At 43.7% G+C, this 21,418-nt stretch overlaps 2 protein-coding genes and 1 long non-coding RNA gene across 6 annotated transcripts; 1 reads left to right on the forward strand and 2 right to left on the reverse strand.

The window, feature by feature from the left end:
- Nucleotides 1-249: 249 nt before the first annotated feature.
- On the reverse strand, nt 250-8,720 carry ctc1 (CTS telomere maintenance complex component 1). 4 transcript variants are annotated; one of them, XM_076153384.1, is made up of 25 exons: nt 8,555-8,720; nt 7,891-7,990; nt 7,660-7,744; nt 7,276-7,498; nt 6,911-7,149; nt 6,542-6,671; nt 6,013-6,423; nt 5,800-5,922; nt 5,430-5,656; nt 5,133-5,280; nt 4,734-4,951; nt 4,365-4,534; nt 4,169-4,283; nt 3,628-4,075; nt 3,366-3,455; nt 3,127-3,264; nt 2,863-2,909; nt 2,599-2,687; nt 2,352-2,487; nt 2,162-2,230; nt 1,829-1,976; nt 1,618-1,670; nt 1,358-1,514; nt 1,150-1,273; nt 250-1,006 (listed from the first exon to the last, which is right to left on the reverse strand). In XM_076153384.1, exons 1-25 carry the CDS (start codon nt 8,603-8,605, stop codon nt 885-887), a joined length of 3,861 nt encoding a protein of 1,286 aa, XP_076009499.1. In that variant the 5' UTR covers nt 8,606-8,720; the 3' UTR covers nt 250-884. The 4 variants fall into 4 exon arrangements, with proteins under 4 accessions (XP_076009499.1, XP_076009414.1, XP_076009659.1 ...); XM_076153299.1 differs by having other exon boundaries at nt 7,891-7,993; XM_076153464.1 differs by lacking the exons at nt 250-1,006; nt 1,150-1,273 and having other exon boundaries at nt 1,364-1,514; nt 1,783-1,976; nt 7,891-7,993.
- Nucleotides 8,721-9,432: 712 nt separating this feature from the next.
- hmgb2b (high mobility group box 2b) lies at nt 9,433-12,978 on the forward strand. The gene is made up of 5 exons (XM_076153976.1): nt 9,433-9,577; nt 10,981-11,139; nt 11,530-11,681; nt 11,812-11,986; nt 12,083-12,978. Exons 2-5 carry the CDS (start codon nt 10,990-10,992, stop codon nt 12,206-12,208), a joined length of 603 nt encoding a protein of 200 aa, XP_076010091.1. The 5' UTR covers nt 9,433-9,577; nt 10,981-10,989; the 3' UTR covers nt 12,209-12,978.
- A 2,827-nt stretch (nt 12,979-15,805) lies between these two features.
- Nucleotides 15,806-17,483, reverse strand: LOC143006926 (uncharacterized). Its single transcript, XR_012964340.1, has 2 exons — nt 17,201-17,483; nt 15,806-16,876 (listed from the first exon to the last, which is right to left on the reverse strand). It is a non-coding gene; the product is annotated as an uncharacterized LOC143006926 (long non-coding RNA).
- Between the last annotated feature and the right edge of the window lie 3,935 nt (nt 17,484-21,418).

Genomic DNA, 21,418 nt, shown 5'->3' on the forward strand with positions numbered 1-21,418 from the left:
TAAAAGAGGGGTCGGAGGTCATATTGTGTTGTCTGGTTAACTTTATTAACTGTTAGGTAAACATACACACAGACACACACACACACGCTGTCTAAATACAGCGCTTTGCCCCTAAAACCAATAGTTTCTCATTTGAAAGCAGCATTATTATTTGTCACATACTGTAACTAAGTACTTTAGATACTGAGGCAGCTGAATTTGAATGCAAGTGGATGTTTATGTTGGCGATATTTGCATTTTTGAAGAGGATTTTCAGTAAATTTGAGCTGATAAATAATTGTCTCAGTCACTTTTTAGAAAGCTTGAAAAGTGTGTTTGTGTGGTTTCCACTGACCCGGGTTTTGCGCAATATGGAGATACAAATGTGAAACAAATGTGTAATTGTAACACAAATACAAAACTCAATAACATGTTTGCTTGAGCTTTTGTGTTGAGTTGAAAAAGCAGTAAATAATAAATCTGTATGAATGAATGATAATTGAATTGAATGAGAATAAAAAGTTATAGCTACACTACACACAAAGCAACAGCACAATGCAGAATTGATGAAGTGTGAGAGGACACTAGAGGTAAACTGTGGTGACATCTTAAGTTCAAAATGTAAAGAAGTGGAGCAAAGGGAGGTGTGCAGCAGGCGCTGGTGGAGAACAGAAGAGGAAATGTAGAGATAATATAAGAACAACGGCTGACTCCGATTTCACAAATAGCTGTAACCATGACGACATGTAGGCACGGGTGAGGGGAAAAACATAACAGACTTTCAAACAATTTTTTTTTATTAACCACTATGTAAACTATGTCAACAAACATCCTTGAGGTAAAAGTCCAATAAACAAAATCCAAAATAGATCTATGAAGGCTCCGCCCCATTCTTTGGGTTCAAGTCAACCTGCCCCGCCTCCACTGACTGATTCAGACTCAGTGTCCAGGTGTAAACAGGTGAGCTGTAGAGGAGGATTCATCCTGGTCATGAAGTCCCTGTCACCTCTACTGAACCTCCTCAAATCTGCAGTAAACAAACACAACATGCTGTAGATGTGTGTGTTTGAGTGCGTGTGCACACTTATGTGTATTTATCCGAATGTGTTTGTATTTATATGTGTTTGGGTGTGCACAAGCTTGTTTGTGTGTGTGTGTGTGTGTGTTTACCGTGTGTGTGCTGGCTGTTCTTGTATATCCTGCAGGTGAGAGAGATTGGCCGACATACAATGTCACTACTGCATACACACACCAGGTACTGGAGGAGGGCATCATCATCGCTAGGCTCACACACCTGAAACACACACACACACACCTGTCAGGCTGAGTTACATGTCTATAGTGGATAATAGTGAGAGTAACAGGAAGTTACACAGACCAGGCTCCGCCCACGTGTGTAAACACGGATGTGTCCACGGACCCTCAGCAATCTCTGGAGCCCCTCCCACTGAGATTCAGCCAATCTCAGCAGAGGACGAACCAGAAGATTAGAAAACAAAACATGGGCCTCGCCCGTCCCATCATCCACCACCAGCCTGAACACACAACACAATAAATACACACACAAATAAACACACATTATCATCATCTAACTCTCATGACCCTCAGCGAATTCTAACTTAAAATAACGAGACTTACTTTGCTTTGGACTGAAAGACTGAAGAGGAAGAACCACAGGAACTGGAACAAGACTGGAGAGAGAGACAGACAGAGGGACAGAGAGACACCCACAGAGGGAGTGAGAGAGAGAGACAGCAAGAGGACTGACTGCCAGTGGACTCTGGTGGGTACTTTGTTGTGTACCTGTGTTTACTCTGGTGGGGATTTTGTGGTGCACTGTCTTGTGTACCTGTGTGTAGACGCTGCCGCATTGTGAACAGCTCCACTGCAGCTGCAGGGAGAGGAAACACGCCACGTGGGCTTTAACCTGACCCACGTTGTACCGGGGCTCCCAGGAGCCCAGGTGTATTATGGGAGCGGGAGGAGGCAGAGCCAAACTTAATCAGAAACAAACAGAAGAATGAATTAATAAACAAACCAAGTCAACATAGTAAAAGCGAGGTAGGCATGCAGGCAGATAGACAGTCAAGCAGGACAGGAAGACAGGCTAACAGGCAGATAAACAGACAGGCAGGCAGCCAGACACACAAGCAAACAGGCAGGCAGACAGACAGATTTTTACCATGTGTCTCCTAATGAGATGACAGTAATTGAACTGACAGGTAGGGATCTGCAATACACACTGCCCGACCTGAAAGACAACCAACAGGTAAACAGGTAACAATCTTGCCTCTACAAGATCTTGTGTCTACAAAGATGACGTCAATTGTGCTGTGCATGTGTGTGTGTGTGTGTGTGTGCATGTAGTTTACTTGGACAACTTTCGTTGGAAGCCAGACAACAACAGTATGTTGCCAGGTAACATCCCAGGTGTGTAAGAGGTGTGGCCTATGTCCAGGTAAACCTGAAGACTCCGCCCACTTTGGTCATTCAGTGTCAACCGCACACCTGGAAATACACAAACTCAGGATGATATTTCAGATTTCCAACATGGCTGCAACAGCCAGCCTAGCTTAGCACAAAGACGTGAACCAGAGGTCCAAACTGTGTGTGTCATACCGGTGTGTGTCTTTCCTGCACTGCTTGTCTTATCGTTTAGGCTGATCCTTTCAGTGACCAAACCATGAAAACACACCAACTCTGCTGGGCTACACACACACACACACGCACACGCACACGCACACGCACACGCGCACACACACACACACACACACACACACACACACACACACACACACACACACACAGCAGAATTTTGTCATTTTTCACTAACAAAGAGACAGAAGTACAGAAAGAGACAGAGAAAGAAAGGTAACTGTTTACCTACAATCTATGACCTCAGAGATGGACAGGATCCTGGGCGAGCGAGACTGAGGAGAGGGAGAGACAAAGAAAGAAAGACTACAATGATGGCACCATTTAGTGACCTGGCTGATGAAAATGTCCAAGTTACAGAGGAGTTCTTGGCGATGCACACAGACGTACAATTACACAGTAAAGACAGTAACTACGAATACAACACAACAACAAGAAAACCTTGTTAAACCACAGTAACGTCATAGTAAAAACATAGAAACCACACAGTACCTGCTTGTAGGCGGGGAGGAGGAGTAGGCGTGGGAGCGTGTGGAACCTCCAATCAGAACGGACCTGAAGGTTGCGGTCGTTGAGTATGTCCACCCCACTGCGGCCAGCAATCCCAGAGCCAATCAGAACATGGAGATCCTGGAGGACAGATGCAGAGACCAATCAGCCGGGTCAGGCCGCCTCAGGTGTGACAGACTGAGACACAGGAAGTCCACAATCAGTGCAGGCTGGCATGTTACCTGGGTGTTAACAGCCACCAGCCTGTAGATACATCCAGGATGGAGGGACGGAAACCAACGTATGGACGAACGCAAGAACAGCAAGACAACCTGGAGAGAGGGAGGGACAGAGAGAAATGGAGAGAGAGAGGGGAGGGAGAGAGAGGGACAGAGAGAGAGGGGCAGAAGGAAAGATGAGAGAGACAGATGGAGAGACAAGAGACACAGAGATTCAGATTGCAGTCAGTGTAACACTATTAGACATAAGAATTAACTTGTGTACCTTCTCTCTCTCTGCCTCTGTTGCCACTTCTCTCTCCATCAATCGGCAGTTCTTGGGATCCCGCTCCCAGCTCACCACCGGACCAATTGCGGTGGCTTTCGCAGAGAAGCACAGAGAAAACCCTGCCTTGTTTGTTGAGTCCATCCCAATGTTCCTCCGAGCCACGCCCTCCTTCTGTTCCACCCTGATCACCATGGAGACGCAGGTCTGGGAGCTGCAGCCTGATTGGACTGTGTCAGAGGAAGAAAGATTGGGGAAGTCTTTGGTGATGTGGGAGGAGTCTTTTGTTGAGTGGGAGGAGTCGAGCTCTCCTTCCTCCTCCCTCTTTCTCTTCCTGTCAGACCCCGCTGCTCTTGACTCCTCCCTCTTTGTCTCTTGGAGGATGGTAACCATGGCGTCAGATGGAATCAGGATGTGAACATCATCCAGAGAAAACTGTAGATAAACACTGACACACAACCATGGGGCAGACACTTTGTGACTCATTGACCTTTGAATGTTTGAGCTTGTGAACCTGCAGTGTGTGTATGTGTGTAAGTACCTGTGGTGTTTGTGTGTTATGTATTTCTCCTGCTTCAGGTGTTTGTAGGAGGGGAAGCCTGATTGGAGGAATCGCTCTGTTACCATGGTGAACTTCTGGACACACACTAGGCAACCTGGACACATACACACATTAATCTTCTGTTCCGCTTTGAACACAAGTCTTCATTATTTCCTACGTTTAAAGGGACACAAACCGATCCAGGCTGTGTTGAAGGGTGTATTCTGAAGCCCCGCCTCTTCCTCCCTTGTTTCGGTGACGACGCATGACATTGTGCCCTTCTGGTCTTTCAGTTGGAGCTGGAGTGTGTGTTCAGAGGGCTGTGACGGAAATGCCAAAACCCCAACCAACACCAGGGGGCGCTGCCTATGTCAACAACATGGAGGAGACAGACTGAGAGGAGCAGACTGAGATGGGGACCGACTGAGAGAAGGAGATAGACTGAGGAGACAGAGAAGGAAACAGACTGAGAGGCAGAGACAGAGGAGGAGACGGAGAAACACCGGGAGGAGGAGACAAAGAAGGACAGTGGGTGTTGTATTGGGAGGCAGAGGGGAGATTTCACCTGTCTTTCCCTCCAGATGGGGGGTGGTCTTGGTGGGGGTCAGAGCTCAGAGTTTGGTAGGACCAGGACAGAGCTGCGTTGAGCTGCGCTGTGGTCAGACTTTCTGCACCAGGGGGCAGCAGGGAGCTCAGACTGAGCCCAGACCACAAGTCTGATTGAAGAGAGTGAAGACAGTCTGAGAGAGAGAGACACCTGGACACTGAGGGGTTGATTGAGTACTGCAGAGGCATAGGGGCAGCACAGAGAGAGAGAAGGGGAGAGAGAGAGAGAGAGAGAGAGAGAGAGAGAGAGAGAGAGAGAGAGAACAAAGCATTGCTTAGGTTCAAAATGTAAAGAAGTGGAGTAAAGGGAGCTGTCTCTCTGTAAAGACCACTAGTTAGTGTGTGTGTGTGTGTATACCTGTGTCAGTGGACAGGTATGAGGTTCATCCAGCATCTCTGAGTAGATATCCCTCCTCATTCCTCCTCCTCTTCCCCTCCACACAAACTCAATCAGCTTCCACGCTAACACACTCACACACTCCTCTTTCAGCAGAGTGGGAACCAGACTGAGAGAAAGAGAGCGAGAGTTAGGGACAGAGTTAGAGACAGGGAGACATCTAGTTTCTACTATCTCTGTTATCTGCCTATCTTTCTTACTTCTGCCCACACACACACACACAAACACACACAAACACACACACACACACACACACACCTCTGTCGGAGCTGTCGGGTCATGTGGCAAATCCACAGGTACTCAGCCACGCCCATATTTCTCTCCAGCAGCAGCCGTGGTAAAGCCTTGTCACTGGGGTGGCTGGCGTCAGACGGGCCGGTGACCCTGCTGAAGGCCGTGACCCTCAAGCTGGAGCGCAGGCAGGCGCAAAGCATGCTGGGAGGGGAGTCAGGGCAGGGCCCATACAGGAAGTGGATATGATGAAGCTGTAAGCCAGAAACATTCATTAATGACGGATTATGTAACTTTATTCAAAAAGATGAAACAAGTTATTGATAATCATATAATGATAATAAAGTTACACTACAAAAAAAGCTTTAATTCAAAGTTGACAAGTTTGCTACTTGACCTCCACAGCATCTCCTGGCCTGAGCTTCCTCCTCAGTGTCGGCTGATAGGCCAGGCACAGACCCACCTTCCCATCAATCATGTAGAGCCCTGACCCCTCACTCAAAACTTCTGTCACAATGCCCTAAGGGAAAGAGGCGGGGTTTAAGGGTGAAGCATTTGCAACAAGTTCCCTCTCTGCCTTCATAGCCAATCAGTATCCCCTGCATGTTACCTGGTAGCCGATGACTCGAGATTGTTTAATCCTCACAGTTGACTGGACAACATGTCTCTGTGGCTCCGCCTCCTCAAGGTCCTCACCATCATGTGACAGCAGCAGCAGTGTGTCTGTGTGTGGGTTTTGTGTTGTTTCCTGTGTGTGAGTGTTAAGTGTGTGTTCCTGTGTTGGTGTGTTTTGTGTTGATTCCTGTGTGTACGTGTGTGTGTTAAGGGCTTGTTCACATGTGGATGTGTTTTGTGTTGATTCCTGTGTGTGCTCATCTGCATGTTTGTGTATTTCTGACTGGTTAGTCACACACAGAATACGGTTTTCCCTCCAGCCACGCAATATGCACACACGCAGCGCCGTCACACACACTCTCTGACCAACGCACACACACTGATGCCACCACAGTCTGCTGCTGTCCTGCAGAGAGAGAGAGAGAGAGAGAGAGAGAGAGAGAAAGTTATATAATAGTCATGTGGCAACCTGCTTCTCAATCAATCTTATTCTTTTAATTTTACACACACACACACACACACACCTTGACCAGCACAGGCAGAGTGAGTGTGTCGTCCTTCAGTATAAAGATGAAGAATGTAGTCCCACCTATGACCAGCTGAGGGCAGACTGAAGACACACAGCCACATACTGAGATACGCAGTCCTTTATTACTAGAAAGAAGGAAAGAAAGAAAGACAGAAAGAAAGAAAGAAAGAAAAGAGAACACAGGCAGAGAGAGAGAGAGAGAGGGAGAGAGAGAGAGAGAGAGAGAGAGACCAATTAATGTTAACAGGAGAGACAGGATGATGGACACAGAGAGAGACAGGGCACCCAAAGAGAGAGACGGGTAAGCTCACTATGTGCTTTCTCCCTAGCTATAACCTCTGAGGTCAAAGTTCACCCATGATACCTGTTGTGTAGACAAGCAGCAGCATCTTTGACACCAACTACTCTTCTAAGGCCTGGCCCTCCTCCAGGACTGTCAGCCAATCCCTGTTCAGGACCAGAGTCTAGCAGCACAGGGGAGCCAATCAGCTCCACATAGCCTCGTTCTTCTTCTCCGTCCTGCCCTGTGGCATCCTGGGGGATGTAGTTCCAGTGAGACAGGAACAGAGGACGATTCACCCAGATGGGAGAGGGAGACAGGCACTGCAGAGAGACAGAGAGAAAGAAAGAAAGAAAGAGATCAAACCATGTGTGTTTATATTGTCCAATTCTTACCATCTTATCTTCCTTACCTATCCTGTATCAGATGTAGGATGTGTACACACTCACCTCACACCTCACACTCCCACTGGCGTCTGTCAATCTCCACTCTCCACCCCGCCCTTCCCTCAAGCAGCCAATCAGCAACAGGTTGACCCGCGGTAAAGCCCTGAGGCCAGGCAGGACCTGTTCCGCCTCTCTTGCCCATGCTCGCTGCTGACTGGTGCTCCAGGACAAGTTGCTGACACAGGCCACCCGTTGCCTGGCGACCAGCTCAGAGATGGACACCAGCCTAGAAAATTTGCCGAATTAACAATACATTTAAAAATATCAATAATTTCAGGTAGAAAATTGTCATGAATGATATACTGATGGATGCTGCTTAAATGCTGATATTAAAATTATATTATATTATATGATAAAATATTAAAACAGTGCATCAGTGTGCGGTACCTATAGCTGACAGGTAAGGTGTGTTTGACAGCCATGACCTCCTGCAACCACTTGACCACGCCCACACCGAGCTGTGACACGCTGCCTGCAGAGCAACCCACAATATCAACAAATAATAACATAGTTAACAAACAACGATAACAGCATTTGTCATAACAAGAACAAGTAAAGGGTGAATGTTGTGCACGGTAAGGAAGCAAGTATTTCAATTCAGGCCATGACCTCACTGACCTGTTGGTGCATCGCCAGCAGCAGGAGGACCGGAGCCACAGAGTAGAGGACATATGTTCTGGGTAAGGAAGGCACACAGCTCCTTTAACCACGACAACTCCTGCTGGGGAAACCAAGAGCTGTGTCACTACATGAAGGTTACATTCATACATTAGGTTCAACAGGTTATAAAAAAAAAAAAACACTTCAGGACTACTTTGAAGCACGCAGTTGGATTTTGTGCAAATATAACCAAATAGTTGTAAGTCCCGGCAACTAAACCTAAAAAATACTAAACTTGTTAAGTGTTTTTCTGTATTGGCTATAGACCTATGGACTGCCCGCCTTCTTGTCACACGGGTGGGCGACATTGACTCGACAAGTTTCTAACGTTGTACTCGGCGAAACAACCTTGACTCATACAATCTTTGTACAAATGATCAGGAGTAATTATTTATCTAAAGAAGCACCTTAACACGTAAAAAACCGGAGAAAACAAAGATGTGTTTTCCACAAGATGGGGCGGTTCAGAGTCCAGCTTTAGAAGGCGTTGCTCGGTAACTTAAAAATGAGCCGAACGAAAGAGTAAATTGTCTTTATTGTTAAATAGTTTCGAAGTTTGAAATGTGTTGAGGCCTAAATATTAATTATGAAGTCGTTAATAAAGGCAATCAACTGGACTTACGGCTTCACTGTGGGATTTTATTTGATCCAGAATCAGTTGAACAAAGTCCATTTGATCGCTGAACCCGCACGCCACACCACTGCTTCCCGTTTTTACGCGAATGAATTATTATTACAGACAGATCCAGTTTGTCGTCAGTCATCAACAAACATGTTCAACTTCCTGTTAGTACGGTGTCCGCGCAGGGTCAAACAAAACACGACAGAGTCCCCATTCATTCAGTAAGTACTGACAGTACTGTTTATATCAGAAATAGGTTAATGAATGAACGGAAAAACGTGTTGTGACAATAACCAAAGGTTTTGAGTAAAAGAAAAGACAAATAGTGTATGTAAGTGGCGAAAACCTTGCCCTCAAGGAAATTTTATTTGATTATAATTACAAAGGAAACTACTCAATGCATCAGAATTATTTTATTTCCACTACAATTTACCTTGATTATTTTGTATATTTTGTACTTACTTTTCAGAGTGAACTTAATAGAACTAAAGAAACTCAATTACTCCTTGCTAGCGGCGTACAAACATCTCTAACTAAAATGTTCTACTATTTGTTGTAATATTGTACATTAGTCATTATAATTATTAATATTGCTAATGTTATCATTATTTTTCTACAGCACTTTAACGCGATTGGCCTGTTGATTAACAGACACCAATCCTGTCCAATCAGATACGCGAAAACAAACCGGCCTCACCCCCTCTTACATGTAGGGTTCCCGCCCCACTAACAATGTGGGGTAGGCGGAGCTGAAGGGTGGATATCGTTGACTTGCATTCTAGTAAGCCAATCAAATGCAAGCTATCAGACGAGCTCCGCCCCGGTTGGCCGGCAGTGTCCCCGCCCTCTGGATAGGAATGACCAACGGGGGCGTTTCTCGGGGGCGTGGCCGCACTCAAGCTCGACCCAGTTTGAAAGTGTACCATCGTCTCCAGTACCAGCTCCATCCCACAAACAACAACAAGAAAACCCAAGAACCTGGTCCAGAGTCTGCTTCAAGCTTGTAGCCGACCCCTCTGACCAGTGAGTAAACCCGGTCACGATCCTTCTGCTGGACCGGTCCTTTGTCTTTATTTCAATCGGGGGAAAATGGGACCGTTAGCTGGGAATCTGAGGTGCAGGATGAATCTGATGCTGTGAACAGGAATAAAATGGCCGAGTCAAGAGTCCAGACTGGGGATGCGATGGTTTTCGCTCGATTTTATTCGGTTTCTGTCTATCCTGTGGTAACACTCAGGGGACTGTCGATGAAATGCAGCTGCAGACACGAAACGCCCATCTCGTCTATGAATACCGGCGATTAGCCGGTCCCCGTCCATAGAACACTGACCTCTCCGTGCCATAGCCGGAGCCCTGCGTAGAAAATGCGTAGCTGCTTTACAGACATCATATTTCCATTGCAGATGCACCGTTATCCACTTTGCGCAGAGCGCTGATGGACAGGAAATCTCCACATTAACCGAAACAATTCGTTTCTTTGTGGTAAAAATATATTTAGTGTATACGTGTTCTGCTCGCCGTGCCAACGGGTATAGCCCCCTGCTAGCGGAGGGGGATGGGCCGGCTAGCCCTGCAGAGGGCGGGAAGCAAATGGTGGTCCATTGTTCTGAGGCTTTTAGCATATTAGCGCTAGGCTAACTGCAGCAGCCATTATAAAAACACGGCTAGCTTTACTTTTAGCTACGCTCACTGACCAGCACTCAGAGCCGGGCGGAGGGTCCCGGGCTGGGAGACGGGACGACACCGGGCTCAGTGCGAGTTCAGCCTGGGCCGGAGGGTTACCGAGCACCGTGTGGAGAAAATGGAACCCCTTTTTTCTTCTCTTTGTTAATCACATTCAGGACTTGGACGACTCTAAAACACACGAGGAAAAGAGAACGATAATAGACCGACTATAGTGGATAACATCAACACTAACCAAGTTGACCTTTTCTATCTTATTTTCTTATTTTCTTCAGATTGAACGAGATAGGTTAAAGGGTCATGCAATCAAAATGCATTTGATTTCTCCTCGATTATATACATTATAGTTTTGATATAAAATTGTTTTGCTAATGAGTACATTAAAACCCAAGTCCACACCAAAGGAGACATAAAATGACTTAAATTAATTGGATTATTTCTGGTCACAAAGTTCAAAAGCCTTGCCCTCACATCTTTGGAAATAGATGTATTGGGTCAATTTAATAAGGCTGCAACATAAAGATGCACACTTAGGTATTCAGAGTTGATATATATATATATATATATACATATATGGTTTTAATTTGACAATTTCCAAAAATTCCAATCTCATTTTTTTCAACTAAATGGAGTAAAGATTGGCTGATTCTGTCTCCACTACATATCTTTGCATTTCTCTCACCTGTATCCGTCTGCTTAACCTATTTGACCCAACCGTCTGTCCCCTCGCCTCTGTCCTTCAGGCCATCAGTATGATGCGTAAGGACGCAAACAAGCCGAAGGGGAAGACTTCGGCATACGCCTTCTTTGTGCAGACGTGCAGAGAGGAACATCGGGCTAAGCACCCAGAGCAGTCTGTCAACTTCGCTGAATTCTCGAAGAAATGCTCTGAGAGGTGGAAAGTAAGACACACATTTAGACAACCACTCGGGCTGGACCAAGTGGTTGTCCGCTCTCTGTTGAATGTGTCCTGAATCTTCAGTCTGGTTGTAATTTGTCACGATATGTCAACGATATGTCAACGATATGTTTTGAAACTCCACCGTCACCAAACATGCTGCTGTAAATGTTCATTATTTTAGTTTGCAGCGGGGGTGCAGTGTTTGATAGAACCCACCAGGGGGAGGCATATAATTTGATTTATTTAGCTGTTATAATTGCAGCTTTTTCTAACAGCCATTAATTGCAGAAAATGTACTGTTTTTAAATCAAGGTTAACTTAAAAATGTTGTATGTTATTAGCAGGTATGGGAACGTGACTGAAGGTCCAATCTCATTTGTTGTGTGTGTAGGGTCTGACACCAGGCGATAAAAAGTGTTTTGAGGACATGGCCAAAGCTGACAAAGTGCGGTACAACAGCGAGATGAAGAACTACGTTCCACCCAAAGGCTACGGAAAGAGGGGGCGCAAGAGGAAAGACCCGAATGCACCCAAACGGCCTCCGTGAGTCTATGACACGCACATCCACACCTGAACTAGGCCCAGACACTTCCCAGCCATCAAACGAAATGAATATGAGGAATGCAAGCGTGGCTAATGCAAATGTCATCTCTCTCTCCGTCTCTGTGTGCAGGTCTGCATTCTTTGTGTTCTGCAGCGAGTACCGTCCCACCGTGAAGCAACAATATCCCGGTCTGTCTATAGGAGACTGTGCCAAGAGGCTGGGAGAGATGTGGAGCAAACTGACTCAGTCCGATAAACTGCCGTATGAAGAGAAGGCTCAGAAGCTACGAGAGAAATACGACCAGGTAAGAATACGCGACAGACAGCTGGGCCACCTCCTGTCCGTCCATAACCCAGATTTCTGAAGAGGACCAATAATAACCTCCGTCTCTGTGTGTCAGGATATGGTGGCATACCGCGGCGGCGGGTCATTTGCCCGAAATCCCGGCTCTTCAGCCCAGGGAGTAGAGGAGGACGATGACGAAGACGGAGAGGATGAAGATGATGATGATGACGACGACGAATAAAGACCACGGGCCTGATGATGTGTGTGTGTGTGTGAGAGAGAGAGAGGGAAAGAGTCCGAGTGACTAAATGCGTGTGTGTGTTTCAGGGGTGGTACTCCGTCACAGAGGTCAGTCAGGTCTGTGAGCCAATCAGAGGCAAGGGGCAGAGCTTGGGATTTGCAGCAAGACGTAAATGATGCTGGGGGACTTCCCAAACATAAATGATTCTATAACTTAACGTAGATAGAATTTGATCAACAATGCCAGTGGTTAGGCAGAGGCCCCACCCCTGCGCCTTCACGAGGCGTTTGATTGGTTCAGGAAAGATTTGAAGAAACCTGAATCTTCAATTTGGTTGATAATGTTTAAGGTAAATCAGAGTGAATTAGCGACCACTTAACTGTGCTGACGGGATAACTTGCCCACAACCTATCAATGAAATCAAATCAAATTGTTTCCACTGAAATATTTTAAGCGGTTGCTCTGAAACACACACACACCAGCCTCTGTGCGTGCAATGACATGTATGACAGTGTGTGTGTGTCTGTGTGTGTGCGTGCGTGTCGCCTTTCAGTAATGTGTGTAAGTGTGTTAGTGCAGAAGTCATCAGAAAAGTAAAACTGACATTTCAGAGGATAGTAGTGAACCAAGACCGCCTATGTGTTACCATGGAAACCCTCCCATCAAGCTCTTCATTGTGTTTTTTTATTTGTTTTGTTTGTTTCTTGTTCACTGTCACAGTAGAAACGTTCAACTTTTATAATAAAATGACCAAGTGAGGAAAAAAGGCAGACTGGCCCTTTTCTGAGTTACAGCATGCCGTCCTCTTTCAGGTTCTCATTATGTGGGGTTTTGCATAACGAAGAATGTACACAGTATTAAGTTGTATTTCTTAAACAAAGCCACAAGCTTCAAAATTGTGATGAAAACCAATTTTCAGTTGGGAATTAGAATTGAGAAATCCGAATACATTTATGTAAATATTCAATTCAACTATTTATGTAGGGCCAAATCACAACAAACGTTATTTTAAGGCACTTCACATAGAATATTTAAAGAGGCCCAACATTCCCCCATGAGCAAGCACTTGGCAACAGCGGCAAGGAAAAACTCCCCTTGAACGGGAAGTAACATCAGGCAGAACCGGGCGCTAGGTGGGTGGCCGTCTGGGTTGAGAAGGAGAGAGAGAGAGAGAGAGACACCGAGAGGCACAGCGACAACAATACAAAATAAATAAATTATAGAAAGTGATATAATGAATAAATATAAACATGATAGATGATACGAATAGCAGGACAGGGTCTCCATCTCTACAGGATAGACTTCCACAGCAACCTGTGAGATGAGAGAACACAGAAAACTGGAGGGAGGAGGAGAGAGGAGCTCAGTTCATCATGGGAAGTCCCCCAGCAGTCTAGGCCTATATCAGCATAACTAGCAGCCGGTCCAAGGCAAGCCTGGCTGGCCCTAACTATAAGCTTTATCAAAAACCCTCTCTTAAATGTAGAGAGGGCACCTGACCCCCGGACAGAATCTGGGAGGTGTTTCCACAAGAGGGGAGTCTGATAACTGAAGGCTCTACAGCCCGTTCTGCTTTTGGAGATACTAGGAACCACAAGTAAGCCTGCATTCTCGGAGCGCAGCGTTCTATGGGGGTAATATGGTATTATGAGCACTTTAAGGTAGGATGGAGCCTGACCATCAAGAGCTTCAAAAGTGAGCAGAAGGATTTTAAATTCTATTCTAGATTTTACTGGAAGCCAGTGCAGCGCCGCTACAATATGATCCCTTTTCTTAGTTTTGGTCAGAACACTGCTGCATTGCAACTGGAGAGTCTTTAGGGACTTATTAGGGCAGCCTGATAATAATGAATAACAATAGTCCAGCCTAAAGGTAACAAATTTGTGGACAAGTTTTTCTGCATCATTCTGTGACAGAATGCCTGATTTTAACAATTTTGCGTAAGTGAAAGAATGCTGTCCTTGAAATTTGTTTTTCACAGATCCTGGTCAAACGTGACTCCTAGATTTCTTACGGTGGTGCTGGAGGCAAAGACAACGTCATCCATCATGGCTATATCATTAGATTGTGTATTTCTAATGTTTAGAGCCAAGCACAATGACCTCTGTTCTGTCAGAGTTAAGCAATAGAAAATTACAGGACATCCAGGTCTTGATGTCCTTAAGGCATGCTTATTTAATTGACTGGACTCCTCTGGTTTCATTGATAAATAAAGTTGGGTATTATCCGTGTGTGAACAGTGAACATTTATGGAGTGTTTCTGAATAATTTTACCCTAATGGAAGTAGATACAGAGTGAAAAGTATTAGTCCAAACACTGAACCTTGAGGAACACCGTGTCCAACTCTTGTATGTATGGAAGAGTCATTATTACCATGAACAAACTGGAATCGATCTGACAAATATGATTTAATCCAGTTTAATACGGTTCCTTTAATGCCAATTAGGTGTTCTAATCTCTGTAATAAAATGTGGTGGTCAATGGTGTCAAATGCAGCACTAAGATATAATAGAACAAGAACAGAGAGAGGTTGTGTATTTGATGCAATTAGATGGTAATTTGAGACTTTCACAAGTGCTGTCTCTGTGCAATGGTGGGCTCTAAATCCGGACTGAAAAACCTCGAATAAACTTTTGTCGGAGCAGAAATTCACGTAATTGGTTGGCGACAATTTTTCGAGGATCTTGGAAAGAAATGGGAGATTAGATATAGGCCTGTAGTTGGCCAGTATGCCTGGGTCAAGAGTAGGTTTTTAAATAAGGGGTTGAATTACAGCTACTTTAAAGGACTGTGGTACATAGCCCACTACTAAAGAAAGATTGCTTATATTTACTAGGGAAGTGCTAATTCAGGGAAAAACTTGCTTGAGCAGCCTGGTTGGAATTGGGTCTAAGAGACAGGTTGATGATTTAGAGGAAATCATTGAAGATAGTTGAGTTAGGTTAATTACTAGAAAGAAACTATCAAAATATATGGGGTTTTACACCTATTCCTAAGGCTCCTGTGACTGAGGATAAACCAGTGCCTATTGAGGGCAGGAGGTGGTGAATATTGTTTCTAATTGTTATAATTATATCGTCAAACAAGCTCATGAAATCATTGCAACTAATATCTATGGGGATACATGGGTCAATAGAGTTATAGCTCTTAGTCAGCCTGGCTAAAGCCTGGGAAAAAAACGTGGGTTGTTTTTGTTCTATTCAATTAGTGACGAGTAATAGGCAGCTCTGGCATTACAGAGGGCCATCCTATACTATATACTTTAAGGCTGTCTTGCCAAATTGAGTGCGACTCTTCCTGTCTTGTGGAACGTCATATTCTCTCAAGTTTCAGTCATGTCTGTTTTAGTTCACAGGTTTGAGTGTTGTACCGCGGAACAGACCTCTTCTGTTTGATTGTTTTCTTTTTAAAGGGACAATGGATTAATTTGCAGTGACCCTGCTGTACTGTAGACAAGATTATCTATCTGTGAGGGACTAAATCAGAAAAGGAATGGTTAATATATGAAATTGAGTTCAGCGCTGATGAAATTCCTTAATTTTTTTTAATATAGCACCAGCAGACAGACAACTAGTGAAAGTATTTTGCTCTGCGGGTGTGTAGTCCAATAATATAAATTCAAAATTTATTAAGTAGTGATCAGAAAGAATAAGGTTATGTCCAACTGATCATGTTCAAATGATCTAGATCAATGCCATAAGCCAGAACAAGGTCAAGGGTTTGGTAATGGCAGTGAGTGGGATTACTTACATGCTGAGAGAAGCCAATAGAGTCCAGTAATTAAATAAAAGCAGTGCTGAGGCTATCAGTATTGACGTCCACATGAATATTAAAGTCACCAGCTATTATTATTTTATCAGCATCCAGGACTAAATCTGATATAAACTCTGAGTTGGATAGAAATTTTGTGTGAGATAACAAATAGAACAGGCTGTGACATTTTCCAGGATGGATGTGGAAGAGGCAAGGCAGGGCAAGGCAATTTGATTTATATAGTACATTTCAGCAGTAAGGCAATTCAAAGTGCTTTACAATAATAGAGTAAGAATAAGGCTCACAAATGAGTTGTAGTTAAGTTTAGGTCTAGGGTTCATTATTAGGCCTGAATTGAAAATGGCTGTGCCAATCATTAAAAAAACACGGCAACAGCCAAACAGACAGTTGAGTCACCCGACGTCAGACACATTTTAAATCTAATTGGTTTATTTAGTTTTTTTGTGGAGTTGATTAGACTAAATATGGTAACTGAATGCCTCTGGGGCAGAAAAACATTTAGTTGAAATGAGCATAAAGCAAAACGGCAGCAAATTATGGGGATTAACAGCAAATGAGAGTAAAGTGATTTATTTATTGTTTATATATTATATTTCATAGGAGCCAAACATGTACAAGTTGTGCCAGTGGATCAAAGAAAAATCTATCCGTATTGTCTGACATCACTAAACCACCCTCACCCTCTGCTGCGTGAATTTAAAGATCAGACAAAGTAAAACGTAAGGAACAAACTGACCTAAAGAACACATCAAACTGAAAACCACAATGGCAAGTCTGAAGCAAGTCTACTGGTTACATTCTGAGGGTCATTTCCACAACGGAACAAGAGAAAGTGAGGAAGGAAGGAATGCAGGGAGTTGTCCACATGCTGTCACTGTTTGGGGTTTGTCCTGCTGAGGAAACATGGAAGACCAGTTAGAAACACTATTCTATTAGTACTTGTGTTAAACTGATGCACATCATTAGGGCGTTATTTCCCTGCTTCCCTTCCGGAGCATAATGTGGCAGTTTGAGAATTTGAAACATTTCCACACATATTTTCTCGGCTGTCCGATTGCCTCACATGTAGCGTTTACAACCCTGCCCAAAGTTCTCCACCAACAGAAACAATCCTGTTAATGATTTGTCCAGGCGTCCCAGCAACTAGCTGGAGATCCAGTGTAAAACAATAAACACCAACTTTAGAAATGACAACACTGCAGAAAATAATGTCATACCAGTTGATGATTATGACACTGCTCTAAAAAAGTTCAGATGAGATCAGTGAAGAAAGCCTGGACCGGGGCAGTGATAATTTCGTTGGTCAAAACAGCCGCCTGCTCCTGCTTGTGGAGGACTTATCAGAAGGCTGCATGTTCCGTGTGCGAGCAGAGCAGACCCGCTGTGTCCGCACAGAGCAGAGGCAGAACTCAAATTTAAGAGCACTGAGAAACTTTTACTCAAAACACCTCATTTCCTGGCTCATTGTCGACAACCGGTTCAAGGCTGACGTTGGATATAAATAGCCAATATTTCACAATAAGCGCTTGTCAGGAATGTGGTTAGCATATCAGTCCATCAACTGTGGACTCCTTCAAAGAAGAAGAAGAATTAGAAATTAATCTGCGTGTGCTTGCTAAACTGTAAGAAGCTATGATTTATTTGAATATATGCCCGAGGAGATCAACCGATCGAGCCAGACGTGGTGGCAGAGTTTGTTCCTTGTGTCACAACGGTTTGATAATCCAGCGACACATTTAGAAACCATGGTGGAAATCCATTACCTCAGTTGTTTGGATGCATGCATTTCCTCAGGTAGATCCTGAGGTTCAACAACAGGACCACAGCAAGAACCACAGCCAGGACACCAGCACAAGCCAAGGCAGCGTCATGTCTCTTGCACCAATCTTCCACTGGAAACAGACACAAGCAACTCGGTCAGTCTCAGGGTTCAAACTAAGCAAGCAACTGGATCAGGCCCACAGGTAAACAGTAAATCAAAGAACCAGATCAGACCAGGCTTGAAGTTTACAGTAAATCAGAGAACTGGATCAGGAACATACATTTTAAGTAAACCGAAGAACCACATTAGGCTCACGTGTAAAGAATTAACCTCAGAAACGGGATCAGACTCACAGGTTTATTGTAAACCAAGGAACTGGATCATGTAGGTTCACATCAAGGAACTTGAGAAAGCAAAAAAATGTAACACAGATCTGTGTCCCCTGTGTGACAGTACTGACCTTTGACCTGGAGCTTAATGCTGGAGACCATCAGCCGAATGTGTGGTAGACGTATCACTTTACTTAACAGCAGTGCATGAGTAGTTGGCACTGTCAAAGGGTCCAGGTTCAGATAGAATCATGCTCATGTTTCCCGTCTGCAGGGTCTTGGCAGCAACCAGTGCCGTGCGATTATAGTAGAGGTTGTTTTGGTTAATGGGCGCATCAGTGCCGTGGACAGTGATTTGTTTGGGTCCATCGCGTGCCCACTCCAACGTGACGATTTTTTATTTAGATGTTTCACAGGGATGACCTGGAGCACACCTGAGGCCTGCTAGGAGACTGGAGGGGAGTGGGGGAGGGGGGGGGGGGGGGGGGGTCTACTGTTCACACAGGTGGCCAATTGGGATCTAAATACATACAGTTTCAATGTTGATAAGGACAAGCAGTGAACAGAACACACCAGAAAACCTCCAAAAATGACATTACATTACATTACGATCATTTAGCAGACGCTTTTATCCAAAGCGACTTACAGAGAGGAGCAATTGAGGGTTCGGTGCCTTGCTCAGGGGCACCTCGGCAGGGACTCGACCAGCGACCCTCCGGTTCCCAAGCGGAAGCTCTACCGACTGAGCTACTGCCTCCCTCAGGTTTATAGGTCTCAATTCTACATTTTTGGGTTTTGAGTGTGACCAGAAGTGAGGCAGCTTCGTAACATCACAAATCAGATTTGGGCCTCATTTTAGATAATTATCCCTTAATATTTTAGGTGTCGCCCAAAAGAAACTCACATTTCACTCACTTTTCACTTCTTTTTTTTCTTGTAACCTCTGCATTTAATCGTAGCAATTACAGACCATTTACACTATTATAATGTGAATGTGAAGTATTATTTTTTTCAATAAATGTTTCCTTACTGTGGAGAAGAACAGATGGTTACTTTCGATATCCTCCAGAAGTCAGCAAGAGTAAGTTTAAGTGTTAACAGTACTATATCCGCTGATACTTTACCGCAACATAAGCACACAAAACGTTCAACCAGTACATTATCTGCGGTTCATAAAAAGATCATTACGGACATTCATTTTTTGCTATGTAAGCATAAGTTATGTATATATTGGAACATGCAATTTATATTTTCACATATTGCTGTATTTTTGAAAACATTTGTTTTTTATTATTTCAAATCCAATTTATAAAATCATTCATACATTATTTTTATTGTTGTTATTATTATGCATGGATAAGGTGAATAAATATCTATAATTCTATTAACTCTATTCAGTTTTTAGTTGAAGCAAAGCATATGGAGAGGATGAACCCATCCTCTTTCCAATCTGACACATCAACAACTCCAAACCTTCCTGCACAGCAATTGTTGTGTTTTCTTATTTATTTATTATTATTTTATATTTTGTGGGGGGTTTTCTGAACACGAGGACGGTCATTTAATAATCAGAAACCTCAGTTTGGCTTTTTGAAATTGAGTTTGAGTATTGCAGTAAAACATGAAGTCGCAACTCACCAGCTCACAGTCACACTCAAGCCAAACGTGGGCATGGAGGTGGGCCAGACCTCTGATTAGTCCCTATTTCCCACATGAAGGTTGAAGGTGTGTGAGGGGTCCCAGCTTTGTGAAATTTGGATCAATAATTATGAAATTTTTATAAATCTTAACCATTTATTGATGAAAACCACTTACAAACACCCACTTACTGCTTTCTGACCAATCACACAATAGAAAAGAATGTCAGAAGTCAACACAAAATGGATCATTAGCAGGCATCGCCATTGACCTGTTCACAACAGAGTGGGAGGGGCTAAAATAAATTGGAACATGCCAGAAGAAGACAAAACTAACAACTCATACAAACAAAAAAGCTTGAACCACATTATGAATGGGCATTATTACCCTTTAACCCGTCAGAGTACAGTGCCGCCCTCTGGTGGTTGCAGAGTTTCCACACATGCTAAGATATGCTAAGCTAACCATGCTAACCACCCACGATTCATCAAACCCTAGTGATTAGAGTGCACCAACTCAGGCAAACATGGCATACACGCTAATGAAGCTACATAACTAACCATGAGTCCATGTTGTTTTTTCCCACTTGTATTCCGACAGATCGGGCAGTGCTGAAGTCTGCAGCCAATATGTGAGAACAGGCAGGAATCACTTTACCGACATCCTACAAATATTTAGCTTTTTTATTGTGCGATACATTTGCATTATGCCTCCTTATTTAATTTATTGTCGTTACAATTGTCTTTGTTTTAACCTATGTAATTTCATGTAATTTGATAGTACATGCAAAGGAGCGGGCGGCAGTAGCTCAGTCCATAGGGACTCAACTTAGGAACTGGCGGGTCACAGGTTCGAGTCCTGTATGGACCAAGTAAGTTGACTGGCAGCTGGAGAGTTACCAATCTGCATCCATGCATGTCATTGTTGTGGGAATATCTATGGGACACAATATTTTGTTTTTTTGTGTGGCCACAAGGCTGTAAAATGAAAAATAAAAAAATACACTTGTGGTGCAGACTGAAATATCTCAACGTCACAAACTTTTCATACAGCGGCAGCAGCAGTGCAAAAATTGATACTTAACAAGATAAATCACAAAATTCCCAATGGCTTGAGCTGTAGTTTGAGCTCAACACTGACACAATATGCTAATTTGATTCTTTTTTGTGACATTTGTGTGATTACTATGCTTTGTTGCTATTATCACCACACCTCTAGCTAATAGAAGTTTGCCCACATTAGCAGTGTGACTGTGCTAATGCTAAATAATAGTTAAGTTTTGCACTGTAAACACTGTTGATATGATTTAATGTGTATTTTTGTATACATATATACTGCATATTATCTATGATGTATACACAACATATTTGTTTCTTTTGTGTGCTGTTTGTTTTCAGTCTTAAAAATTAAGTGTAGTTCAGGTAGCGAGTGCTAAACGTTTCCCAATCCTTTGATGACAACAGAGAAGCTGAAATTGTCGCACATTGGTCCCTGATAATATTTCAGCTACACTTCATCACAATATGTTTCTTAGAAATAACATTAAACAACAAAAGACAAGTTTATCTTTTCAGACCAAAATGTCCCCACAAATCTGAAAAAAACATGACTTTGTTTATGGAACTTTGTGTTTACAAGGATAATAAATATATTATAAATACAATGACATGAAATTATTACCGCCACATTTCTGACAACATTTATGC

The sequence above is a fragment of the Genypterus blacodes genome, unplaced genomic scaffold, assembly GCF_046128005.1.
Source record: "Genypterus blacodes isolate CSIRO-AG114 ecotype Tasmania unplaced genomic scaffold, CSIRO-AGI_Gbla_v1 ptg000002l_1, whole genome shotgun sequence".
Classification (NCBI taxonomy): Eukaryota; Metazoa; Chordata; class Actinopteri; order Ophidiiformes; family Ophidiidae; genus Genypterus; species Genypterus blacodes.